At 36.8% G+C, this 13,899-nt stretch overlaps 1 protein-coding gene across 2 annotated transcripts in view; it reads right to left on the reverse strand.

Annotated features, from left to right (window-relative positions):
- LOC145993758 (nose resistant to fluoxetine protein 6-like) overlaps positions 1-13,899 on the reverse strand; it is a 98,678-nt gene that overhangs the window by 4,514 nt on the left and 80,265 nt on the right. For both annotated transcript variants that reach the window (XM_083129522.1, XM_083129523.1), the window contains exons 8-11: positions 13,027-13,220; positions 6,015-6,147; positions 3,452-3,641; positions 1,611-1,753 (exon numbers count right to left, since the gene is read on the reverse strand). In XM_083129522.1, coding sequence (XP_082985648.1) covers positions 1,611-1,753; positions 3,452-3,641; positions 6,015-6,147; positions 13,027-13,220 — 660 coding nt within the window. The remainder of the gene's footprint in view (positions 1-1,610; positions 1,754-3,451; positions 3,642-6,014; positions 6,148-13,026; positions 13,221-13,899) is intronic.

Consider the following 13,899-nt stretch of genomic DNA (forward strand, 5'->3'; position numbering starts at 1 on the left):
AGTGAAGTATCGAGTTCCCAAGTGGAAGGTGGCAAAGGCAATCGAAATTAATAGAACATTTACAAGCAAGTTTTGCAGAAATAATTTAGTAACTCACTTACATCTTCTTATGGATAATAGATGTTAAAAACAGGCATACAGAAATGTTTGGATTTATTCACTTAATTGTGTGTCTGTGTCTTCTAACAACATGCTCAATGTACGGAAGCAATCACCAATGCTTTCATCATTTAATCTTTCTCTTACAAACACAACAACTTCCTTTTGAAGGCTGACACCTTGGCTGATAGGTGCAGGATTCCCTTGCACCTTAAACAGATGCATTGAAAACATTCAGTTTGTGGAAAATATCAGAAAGGTGTGCCAATTTGAGTACAAAGGAACTGTCAATGAAGTTATCAGCATTGGCATTGTTTTTTTTCTACAAGTATGAATGCAGTTCCTATCTGAGTACAAAAGTATGGGAGATAGACAATGCTGAAGGACAACCAATGTAAATTTCAATAACACAGAAGATATTGTTATTTTTATTAACACATTTTAAACTATCAGAAAATAAGAAATATTTTTTGGATCTTGCGCCTCTCCTGCAAAAGTTTGGTGCCTCCCCAGAGAGGCATGCTGCACAGTTTGAATAAAGTTTGGAATTGTGGTGAAATGGGGGGAGAGAAACATTTCACTAGTCCTGCATTATAATAGATATAATCAGCTATGTATCTAGAGCCATATTTCAGGAGTGATCAGAGCCAGGATTTCTCATGTGTAATGATGATGATAATAAAAAATTATAATTAATAGATAAATAAGATTAATGCACCTGAATATTATTATTAAAATAGGCCAATTAATTATTGTTACTGTTTTTTTCATGAGCAGGTAAAAAGATGATATAAGAATAGATATAACAGCACATATTCATTATCTAGTTTGCATCTAGTAAAGATCACTAATATTTGTGTAAAAACACCTGTCCTAACATAAAAATATGTTGAAAAAATTTTTAAGTGGATTTTTAACTGAATACCAAAAACGTTGTTAAGTTCAGTTGATGAAAAACAAAATCCCTGATTATATTATTTTTATTCATATTATTAGTAGCAGTGGTATGCATACATTTTTGCAGGCACTGTCAATCACAATATCTACTACTTACCTCTAAACGTTATGAGAAAATAAACCTTATATTATACAACTGTAATAAACACGTATTTGATTACTTAATTTTAAAATTGTCAAGTCTATCAGGAGAGATGGGGGCCAGGCCCTCTAACCCCCCATAAACACATCCTTGGCAGTGGTAGTTTATTTCATCCAGAAGATGTATGTGCAAACAGATGTTACATTCTTACATGATCTTTACCATAGATAACGACAGAATAAGGAAAATCAGAAAATGCATTTCACTAGTTCTACATTCCAATAGATAATAATAAGGTAATGCTAAACATTGCCTTCATACACAATAAAATAGATATACTTAACACTAAAAGTTAAAGACCTTTTACTTAAATCCAACAACAAAAGCATCATTACTGCATCCTGAAAACAAGATGAACAGAAAAAAATATGAGAAGAAAATAACCCAATCCAGAAGTTTCAATTACTCTTACCAGTAAATATTCGTCCATGTAAATTGGAGACCTTATACGGGAACTTCCCACAAGTAAAACTGCATAGTGAGTTAAGAACATGCAGTAAGAGAGTTTACTCAGGGGTTGGAACAAGCTCCAGGACAAAATACTGTTTATTGGTCCTGTAAAATACAAGGAAATTTGCAATTAGCTTTAATATAAGATAAATATAAGAGTATTTTCCCCTTCAAATCTATGATTAATAATACTTATATATTTATTCAAAAATACACTTGTACATGTGGATGGAAGCCAGTTGTTCAGCCCTAAAAAAAGAAAGTCTGTTCCTTCAGGAGAAAAAAATATGGCATCTGTCTTTTGCGATGCTTAGGGGATTTTATTTATCTGTTATCTTCAAAAGGATAAAAAATAACCAGAAAAACTATTCCAATCTTTTAAACAGACTAAATGAAAAAAAATCATAAGAAAATACACAGTTTGCAGAAAAAAGAAATTTCATCAAGACAATGCACCTGCCCACAAAAGTATTTTGGCAATGAGAAAATCAAGGGATTTAAACAATGAATTTTTTTAACATCCACCCCATTTTCCACTTTTGGCTCCCTCAGACTTCTCTCTCTTCCAAAAATCAAAATCTTCCTCACTGGTCAGCATTATAGATATACTTGAAACCAAATAAATAATATTATTAGACTTAAAGCACAACAAAATGAATTGCACAAATTCGATACAAGTGGCAAGGTGTAATTACAGTTATATGATCTGTGCATTTTTGATGTAACACAACAGAGCAGACCAAGTATGTAAGCTGAATCAAATCATACACACACAAAATCACTTTTACATATAGAATAGCAAAAATACAGCAAATATTATGTATAAATGACATGCAAGATACATGAAAAGAAATTGAGTGCCCTTTATAATTATATGTGCATGCACTTGAAACAAAATTAGTAAAATTATTAAGATTTAAAACGCAAGGAAATGTACACAATTCGAGATAAGAAGTGGCAAGGCATGATTACAGCTAATATGACCGGTGAGTTTTTTAAATAACCTAGCAGAAGAGATCAAGGACTACACAAACAAAACCACTTTCACGTACAGAATAGCATAAAGACAGCAGAGACTATATATAAATTACATACAAAATATGTACAAGAAATTAAATAAAAATTAAGTGCCCTGTGTTAACTAAGTAATGCACAAACAAATCACTTCAAGACTGATTGCATAATGGCATTGGAGCATCCCTGATCTTAAGGGAGATTATGCTGAAAAATAAAAATAATTTTGAAATTAAAAATTGTTCTTTAATTGTTAGGCTGACAACTTTTCAGAACATCCTCGTACAGCATACATACTCACAAAGCTAGGTTAACAACAGCGATAGGACCACATATCATGCACAGGAAAGCTACTTTGTATGTATTGCCCTCGAAGAAATGCTGCACCACAGATTTTTTTTTTGTTTGATATATTTGAAACTCTCACCATATTACATATGTAGAAGATATTTTAAATTCACACTTACAAATAGCATAATTTAATTTTAATACTAAAAAGGCAAAAAATGGTGTTAGAGAGTAAGTTTTCATATTTTACAATTGCAGAAATATTTAAAAAGCATGTTTAAAGTTTAGTTTATGAACAAATACACCAATCATTACAAGTCAAATCCAAGTAACTGTACCATGTCCAAATTGCTCATGTTTCATACACCTAGTTCAACAAAGGTAATATTTACCCAGAAACAACAACTCTCTTTTTTTTATACAATATACATGTTACTTAACTGATATTTAATTGTAATAAAAAGTTCCTGAATGCTATATAGTACAATTTGCCACACCTACCTCCATAGCCTTTGCTACAAGCAAATATTAACCACGACAAAGCGATTGCCCAGGCAAAGCTGTGTAGAGAGCTGTATGTGCTAGCTTCAAGAACGTTGTACTTGTAATTGTACTGGAACAGTTCGTAAGGCCCGTACATGACTGCATAGAGGACAGCCATACATGCTGCCCAGCCAAGAGCAACGACAGGCTGAAAGAGAAAAAAATTGTTAGATAAAAATATTAATTAGGCTCAGCATATGATTGATTCTCTCATCAATATTGATTGATTTAATTGTTGTTTAAGTCCACTTTATGCACAGTAAGGCTAATCGGGACTGGACCTACAGTTTAAAGTGGGATCCAAACCACTGTGCCATGTGCCTCCACCAGGTATCGAACCCGGGACCCCTTGATTACAAGGCAACAACGCTACCACTGCGCCATCGGGGAGGCCCTCTCTCTCATCAATATGGTAGTGCAGATACTTGAACATCGTAACAACTCAGAGTAAGTGTTAATATATACTATCACAGTCAATAAGTTTGTGAACTAGCACCTCGAATGTAGGCAGCCATGCAACACTGCGTACCCTTACACAGATCCACATCGTTCCTCAAAATAGTGGCCGTATATAAATAGGGTGCAGCTAAAGCAATTTTGTCTGTTTCTGCTACAACAGTTTCAGTCATAAGTTTAACACTTGTCATTGCGCCCCATGAAGAAGTAACAAATCTATAACTTTCTTGTTCTTGCTTGCTTCAGCAACATCTAATGCTGTGTAACTTTCACCGGAATTATCAAAAAATTCCAGATGAACGTCTGCTAATGTTGGTATAACTGTTGGAAACACTGCTGGAAGAAATTGGCAGGAAGATCCTGCGTGGCTTCTCTTGTAACTAACCTTCACAACAGAGACTGTAGTTCTGCTTACAACTGCCTGTTGCTGGGATGAGAGAACAACTGACATGGCACCATCCCATAGTGCACCACAGCGACTATGCAGCCTGTCCACGAACTTATTAACTGTACTGCATATATAAGAATTAAAATGCTTGTTTGTTTAGATTTTAAGTCCACTTAGCATAGACACGCTAATCAGGACTTGACTTGTAGTATATAGTGGGATCCAAACCACTATGTGCCTCTAACAGGCATTGATTACAAGGTGGTGATGTTACCACTATGTCATCGGGGAGATATTAGAATTACAGTCCAATTGTGCGATATCAACCAATCAAAATCATTCTTTCAATATTCATAATTTACTAATGAGATTATCATCAAAAAAGGGATGTGCCACTTAATCATGAAATTAAGTTTTGTCATGGCATTTTCATGCAGAATTTATTGAATTTTTTTTCATTCCCAAAAATTTGACTCTACAAATACGTCCCTAACCATTTGAACTAATACTTCTCAGTACAAACACCACCAATAATTATAACACTGACAAGTGTGTACCAGAATGGTTCTAATATTAACAACAATGTGCAGTAACCATGTATGTACCAATATTGATATACTGTAGCATTAATTTGAGCTAAAAACGTGATTTCCCATCATAAAAAGCAAACAAGTTCATTACTAACAGCAACTTTGTCTAATTTTTCCTTAAATATTGTGACTCAAATTAATAAAAATGATGAGCTCATATGGCCACATGGCAGCAGGGGTGCCCACCGTGTATCATGAGAATTTTTGAGGGGGCCAAAATTTTATAGTTTAGCTACCAATTCTATATATCTTCACACAAAAATAGGAGGGGATCATTTCATTTGATTGACTTGTTATTCAAATTTAGTTTCGGTTTTTATTATTATGTACAGTTTTTCTACCTACCTGTGGGTGATCGCAGCGATGGGGTTGAAATGAAACACCACCTCTTATGCCTTTAGTATCGGTTTGGAAAGGGTAGGTTACAGGGTTAGTCAAGCAGACAAACTGTTAAGAATAAGGTTTAGTGCACCTGAGCAGTTTTGTAAATTTTATGTTAGCAAACATGAACGTGAGCTGTGCTTTTACTTTCTTTAGTCTTTTAATTTCAACTGCAACGAAAGGTTTCAAATGTCATGCATCTTTCAATTATTGGCATCTTGGCCAGTGGTAAACAATGTCTGGTGTTTCCTATGTGGTAGTTCAGAGTCTGCTCAGAACTTCCGACTTGCGGACTTCAGTTTTAGTGTTGGATGATTTCAGGCACGAATTGCTTCGCTTTTGTGTGTTCCTGTGCTACGACTGACTGGATAATTGTAAACTACTGTCAGTTTTCAATGTCTAAAGCTTAAGAAAATCTCCGAAAATTATTTTTTTAGAAAATGAAATCAAATTATCGACATTCAAACAAGAATCAATTACTGCGTGTTTATCCAAACTATATTTGTGTGTGTATGTGTGTGGTAAGTGAGTGGGGGTTGTGATGAACATTTCTTTGGGGGGATTTCATGAATAACTTTGGGGGGATGCATCCTCAGCCTTGGGGGTTTAGGCACCCCTGCATGGTAGTGCTGTGCATTTTAATACATTCCACATAAATATTTATATATTGTTTTCAGTTGTACTGTAATGCTTAAAATGATCTTACCCTTGATAAGGTGATTTTCTTATTTCTGATGGTGTGAAGATAATAACCAAAGCCAATCCCAACAAAATAAGGTGCTGCCCTGTTGTGAGTTGCCATGTAAATTGTCTTCATGTAATCATTCAATAGATTGTCACTGAAAATAGAAAACCTTTTGTCAGTTCTTACAGTAATACATGTATTAAATTAGAAGGTTTATTTTACAAGTGAAAATGAATATAATTAACAGAATATGGAATGAATTGTTGAAAACTGAAGTGAAACTGAGCAAAACTGAACATTATTCTTTCTCTGCGTGGCAATTCTTGAATAATGTTGTCTGATAGTGAATAACCAATAATATGGACGTGCACTACCCCCAACTCCAGAGGTGGATACAGGAATGGTAGTTGGGACGTTCAATTTTCCAGTGGAAATCCATTCTCACCAATATTTACACAGTTCTAATACAAACAATACACAGCCCTACTACATGGTCTATATGGAATAGCATACCGGGTTCAACATAGTAATACTGGATTCCCATCCCTGATGTGTTTATTGTTTATTATGGCATACCTGGAAGGGAAGAAGGGTGTTGGTGGGATCATAAACCTCACCCATTTGGCCCGGTATTACTTAAAAATAAAAGAATGTCAAAGGCACGAAAAGATGGCAAAATTAGGGTTGACTTCTAAAAGAAAGTATAGATAGCCTCCCCCCCACCTTTTTGAAAATCCTGGGCCCGCCACTTACTGCCATAATAAACTTAATGTTATAAAGATATGGCGAATTGTGTAGAAACCAAGAAACATGGACCTTTCGTCTAGAATCATGTAGCCTTTGTGGAGTGGGGAAAATGCATTACATAAATTATATTAGAGTTGTTATTTATTTAATTTTGATTTGATGTCTTGATTATTACCACAAGACCTCAATATAGAATTAGAAACAAATAATAATTATAATAATTGACATTCAGAATTACAATAGTTACAAAATATTCATCCATAAAGTTTTTACACCAATGAAATAAAGGATAGCTTACAAATATAATTCAACGTATGCAAAAACCTAGTCTAGGGACTTGGGAGCGGCGATCACCCCCCTCGTCCTGCCCAACTCTCACAAACTCAAAGTTCTTGCTATTATGCATTTGTTACCACAGTGTTGTGAAAATAAGTCTTAATGTTGTTTAACTCTTTCGCTGGCACACAATATCCCTTGGCTGCGTAATTACATTTGAAAATATATTTTTTTTATAAAAAAATAGTTTTCACAATTACATTGCATTATATATGATAGAGAACTTACAAAAGTCGTTCCTTGCACTGGAAAACCATTCTGTAGTCCCTGGTGGTATGATATTTTGAAAAATTTTGAAATTTTGAAAAAAAACAAAACATTTTTTTAGAAACAATAATTTTACACAATTAAATTGCAAAATATGTTATAGAGAACTTACAAAAGTCATTCCTTGTACTTGAAAACCATTCTGTAGTCCCTGGTGGTATGATTTTGAAAAATTTTGAAATTTTGAAAAAAACAAAACATTTTTTTAGAAATAATAATTTTACAAAATTACATTGCAAAATATGTTATAAAGAGCTTGCAAAAGTCATTCCTTGCACTGGCAAACCATTCTGTAGTCCCTGGTGGTATGATATTTTGAAAAATTTTGAAATTCCCGCACCTAGATCAATGCTGTTTTGCACTCTGCTCCATGATGTTACGGACGGCGGTACAAATTCTTCATCAGATACTACACAATCACTGTCACCACTTGAAGTCTCATAAAAACTGTCGCTATTATCGTCACAACTTAATTCACCTTCTGATTCTGAGTCGGCAAATAACAGTTGAGTAACATCATTATCAGACAAGTGTTGACGATTTGACGAAGCCATGTTGTTTACATTCGAACATGCATTTGAAACTGACATGTCAGAGCACTCAACGCTCGTATGTCAAAAGAATTCTAAACGGAGGCATAATTAGCGACATCATACGGATAAAAACAAAACTACAAGTTGAAATAGTTCAAAATACTATCAACAGATGTCAGAAGGCTACTAAAAGTGATGTACTTCGGAAATGCGACACCCGTAGCGAGTGGAAGTATGAACTCGCAATAATGCGACTTCCGCGGAGCAAGGCACCTGGAGTGCTGTGCATAAAAGTGACGACCGCAGCAAATGAGTTAATTGAACCCAAACTGCAAAAGATGTGATGCTGGCAATTCTTTTTAGAAATATGAATGTCTTTCATTCATGATTGGGAAAGGAGAGATGCGGTAGTATATAAATACGGAGAAACTAGTACTCACTTTTATCCGCGAAGCTGTTTTTTCTTCTTTTTTGATTAATTTCAGTGGCCACTGCAACCATCCTCGTTGGAACTTGCTGCGTTGTTGCTTGGCGTGCGTCTTTTGTTCGTAGTTCTCTGGCTGCCGTTAGGTGCGCTGCTAGGTGTGCTGTGTGTCTTGGTGCGTCGTCTGCTATTTCCGGGCGATAACTGCTGCAGTAGTGGAATCCAAGTGTGGTGCGCTTGCCCGCTATCGATGTTTAGTTCGTGCGGGAAGTGCATTATGGCGTGCGTTTCCTTGATTTTGGTGTCTATGAGCGTGTGGGCCGTGTGTTTGACTCGAACCTTTTGAATTTTATGGCTATTGTATTTGATATGTCTAGCAAGACCAGTAGTGGGTTGGGCTTTTTTCGCATCTGCTAGGTGCTGTTGGATTCAGCAGCCGGAATTTTTCAAAAAGTGATGACCAACAGTGAAACCAGGAAACCTAATCCAGTGCACCAAGAAATCTCTTCTGTCCTCTCCGATTTTGGCAAATGGCTGAACACCAATGATGTTTGGTGTCTAAAGTCTGACAAAACAAACCAGTTCATAATCATGCACAAAGGTGATTACTCCACGAAAGTGATAGACAAACTAAACAGTGACTCGTACAGTGTCATCAAAAAAGACCCCACAGACAGGTACAATAGAATTGTGAAAAATGCAGTGAAATCTAGTGCCATACTTAGTGAACAAGACCACAAATTCCTCCTCAATCCCCACCCTTCACCTGCCATTGCCTATGGCATTCCTAAAACTCATAAACCTGGAATCCCCATGCGACTTATAATAGCTGGTTTCAATTACCCCACAGTTCACCTAACAAACTGGCTAAAAAACAAAATATCTCATTTCAACCACAAACTTACATACGTGTTCTGCAACAGTGCCGATGCTAAAAATCTGGTAACTTCAATAGTGCAAGCTGACAGTGCAAAATTAGCCAGCATTGATATAGTAGATATGTACAGTTCAATCCCCATAGACCTAGCACTGCGTTCGGTGGAAAGATGGCTGACAACTAACAGAATCCCGGCCCTAGAGGTACAAGAGATAACCAGGCTATTGGAAGTTTGTCTAAAACACAACTACTTTCAGTTTGAAGATAAATTCTACAACCAATCCGAGGGCCTTGCGATGGGCAACCCGCTATCAGCTCCTTTAGCCAACATCGTCATGCACCTGGCTGAAAAAGAGATACTCCACACTCCAGAACTACAACACATCCGATATGGAAGGTACGCGGACGACACAATAGTTGCATACAAAAAGGCAGAAGAACTCAACCTCCTAGTGAACAAACTAAATAGCATCCACCCCAGGCTCAACTTCACCGTAGAGCATGAAAAACTTGGTAAAATCAACTTCCTGGACATCACCATCAGCCGTGCACTTAACAAATTCACAACCACCATCTACAGAAAACCGGATGCAGGCAACCAGTACATACATGCTCTCTCTAGCCATCCCCCTAAGCAAAAAGCCAATGTGTGGCTAAACTTTTATCGAAGAGCCTTCTCCTACTGTGGCAAAGAAGAGGATCTACGAGAGGAGATAGCCACCATCACAGAAATAGCCCTGAAACATGGCTACACTGAATCACAACTTTCCACTTGGTGCAGTAAGGCGGAAATACAGGTCAGACACCCTAACCTACCACAATCAACCCATCCACAAGCAACCCAGCCACAACCAACCCCCAGCGACCAATATAAATGGTTAGCCTTCCCCTACCATCCCACCACTTCCAACCGCATAGCCAAAGCCCTTCTCCCATTTGGCATCAAAGTAGCGCACAAACCCAACTCCAAAATAACTGATAAACTGAACAAGCACAAACGGTACTTCCTCTCCCCCCTTGACAACCCAGGTGTATATGATGCAGAGTGTGAATGCAAGGCTCATTACATCGGCAGGTCCATCAGATCAGTCAATGAAAGATCCAACAGCACCTAGCAGATGCGAAAAAAGCCCAACCCACTACTGGTCTTGCTAGACATATCAAATACAATAGCCATAAAATTCAAAAGGTTCGAGTCAAACACACTGCCCACACGCTCATAGACACCAAAATCAAGGAAACGCATGCCATAATGCACTTCCCGCACGAACTAAACATCGATAGCGGGCAAGCGCACCACACTTGGATTCCACTACTGCAGCAGTTATCGCCCGGAAATAGCAGACGACGCACCAAGACACACAGCACACCTAGCAGCGCACCTAACGGCAGCCAGAGAACTACGAACAAAAGACGCACGCCAAGCAACAACGCAGCAAGTTCCAACGAGGATGGTGGCAGTGGCCACTGAAATTAATCGAAAAAGAAGAAAAAACAGCTTCGCGGATAAAAGTGAGTACTAGTTTCTCCGTATTTATGAATGTCTTGTGTGTAATTTATGAATTAACTCATAGGTATATACCGTATTTATATGTGTATAATGCGCATCCTGGTTTTTGATTGGGAAAAGTGACAAACAATAATATTTCATATATAATGCGCAGCATAATCCAGGTTAAAGAAATGGCTTTCTTAGTTGTAGGTCGCAAAGTTGTTCCTATGCCAATCAAAGTGAATGACATCCTACCTATCCTCGTGTGTAAACAAGAAGTTGCCAACCCATGCCACCTCCCCTTTCTACCTCCACTGTGTTTAGTATCTCAAAGCTTTCACTCTTTAACCACCTTATTTATTCTGTAATAGTAGAAAGCGAGATCAAAATTATGTTATTGATTTGCAGTGCTCAGGAAGTTGTTTTCTATTATTTCTTGCCCAACAAATACCACTGATACGCAACCCATGTGACGAAAGGTGCATGCTTGAATTCTGCCAGAACGGCACTGCTTTTCTTGGTTTGATTGATTGATTTGGTGTTTTAAGTCCACTTTATGCACAGTAAGGCTAATCGAGACTGGACCTACAGTTTAAAGTGGGATCCGAACCACTATGTGCCTCCACCGGGTATCGAACCTGGGACCCCTTGAATAAAAGGCAACGACATGCTTTTCTTGGTGCCACAGAACATTACATTACAAAGTGAAAAATCATGGGAAATGGTCTTTAAACTTTAATACTTGGTTTTGCTCATTTCCTCTTTACTTTTTCTTAAAAGAACTTCAAATATATGACTCCATGACTAATGTAACATTTAAAAGAGGTACATTCAGGATCCTCAAACTAGCAGTTAGCAGCACAAGATTTTTCCATTAAGGCATTTACACACTCCATATATGTCACATTATTTGGCCAGTAATACATTTTAATTATTATTTTCTTTTTCCTTATCATTTCTTTCATCCAAATTACCAAAAATCAGAATGCTCCTTCATTTTGTGATGAGCTTATTTCAATCGCATTGCACATTAGCGTCGCCATCTTGAATGGTAATACTGTTGCTATATTCAGAATATGCAGAATTTAAGCTTTACAACGATATATAACATGATAGGGTTCCGTAAACATTAACAATCAATGCAAGTGTTACAAAATCATAGAATAACCTTGTACGGTTTCATGTTGGTTGTCTGAATTATACAGTGCATAATACGCACCACAGTTTTTTGGGGACAAATATTTTGGAAAAAAAGTGTGCATTATACATGAGTAAATACGGTATTCAAATTGAAAACTACGTACATACAGGGTTTTTCAAAAGTCCCTCCCAGATTTAAATTCACCATAACTTTGTTAACGAACACAGATATTTCAGTGAAATAAAGTTTGTAATGCACAGCAGTCTTTAAAGTTTTACCTGACAACGCTGCGCAGAGAGAATCACTAGCTTGTGAGCGATCAGGTGATTCCAAGATGGCGTCGATTCAGGAGGCAGGTTGATTGGCCACAGAAAACTCACATTATGGCCCGCAAGGTCGCCAGAGCTGGTTTCATGTGACTTTTGGCTGTGGGGATATGTCCAGACAGAAGCATATGCGGGAAATCCAAGAGATCTGGATGACCTCAAAGTAAAGATATCTCCAGCCATCCCGGGAATTTCGGATTCAGGACAAGGACAAGATTGCAGGAATGTGAATGGTGCACAGTTGGGGATGTGCGATGAGGACGACAAACATGCAGTGTTGGCATGTAAAACTTTAGACTGTTATGAAGTACAAACTTTATATCACTGAAATATCTCTGTTTGTTATAAAGTTATAGTGAATTTAAATGTGGGAAGGACTTTTGGAAAACCCTGTATATGACCTTACAATATAGCACACACAGAAGAGGCAATACATAGGAATTTCAGCAAAAAATTGCAAACAGGTAAAACAGCTACAACAAAAAATCAGGCAAAACTAGGTAGAACAAATGCCCAGTATGGAGGAGATGCACTAGCCAAATGTCCAGTGCACCCTTGAGACTCAGCTGGACCTCTGACCAATACTAATGACTGCATTTTCAAAATTTACTCTTCCTTCAAAAAACTGCTATGCTATTAAAAAGCTGTGGTTTGCTTTTGCTGTTATCTAGATATTTGCAATAGTTTCGTCCCTACATAAGCTCATAAAACTACTAAGCATATGCAATTTTTCAGATTTTGGAATATCATAACTGTTCTTCGAAAGGAGAGGAAATTTCGAAAATGAAACCACTAGTGTCAAAGGTGTATCATAGCCTTAACATATTGTACAGTATTTATACAATTCCACTACCACTGACTTTCTTTGATAACAAGTATGTAGCACTTACTGTGTTCCAAAATGATATGCTGCTGGATATTTGTAGACATATGTCATGATGAAAGGAGAAATGATGGATGACATTACAAGAGTTGATAACAGAATAATTCCTAGCTTTCTCCATTTCCAAAGAGGGTATAGAATGAAGGGGGCCAAAATACACAACTGCATGTCTGCTGCCAGATACCATGATTGTAGCATGCACTGAAATGAAGGAAGGAAATACTGAACACTTTAAAATACAGTCTACAAGAATCAACAGATGATTTATCTGTGTTATGCTTGATACCAATCGGAAGGTGTACATAGTACAAAATGTTCGGAAGAAACTTTATCATAAACAAAATTAACAACGTCTTATCTGTGTAAGTGTATATCACCCAGTTAAAGGAGTAAAAATAGACCAGTCAAAAATTATCGAAACAAAATACTAGAGCTGATCTGATACTGATGCATCAGCCGCTGGTATTAGTATCAAAGTATCGGTTGGAATTTATCTACCGATACAGATCGATACTTTTCCAGCATTTTGGGCTTTCACTGGCTGCACAAAAGTGCACAATTATGCAAAATTAGAAGTTGCTCTTTATTTTGCACCAGTCTTGTGTGATAAACTTAAGTTTGAGATGGCATAACATGTAATTTTATATTCTAATGTAATTTTTGTATATTTTAAAGCAAAAATCTTGGTAAATTGATGCATATAATTAGAGTGGAATATTTACACACTATTGTTAATGAATAACTTTTCATTTAGAAGTTTCAAGTATCAGCATCGGTGAGAGTATTGGCATCAGTATCGGTTTAAAGTGGAGCACCCTACAAAATACAGTTTACAATTCACTAATAGAGTTTTAACAATACCAAAAGTAATACACTTTTT

This window comes from Lepisma saccharinum, chromosome 10, assembly GCF_977018435.1.
Source record: "Lepisma saccharinum chromosome 10, izLepSacc3.1, whole genome shotgun sequence".
NCBI classification, from domain to species: domain Eukaryota; kingdom Metazoa; phylum Arthropoda; class Insecta; order Zygentoma; family Lepismatidae; genus Lepisma; species Lepisma saccharinum.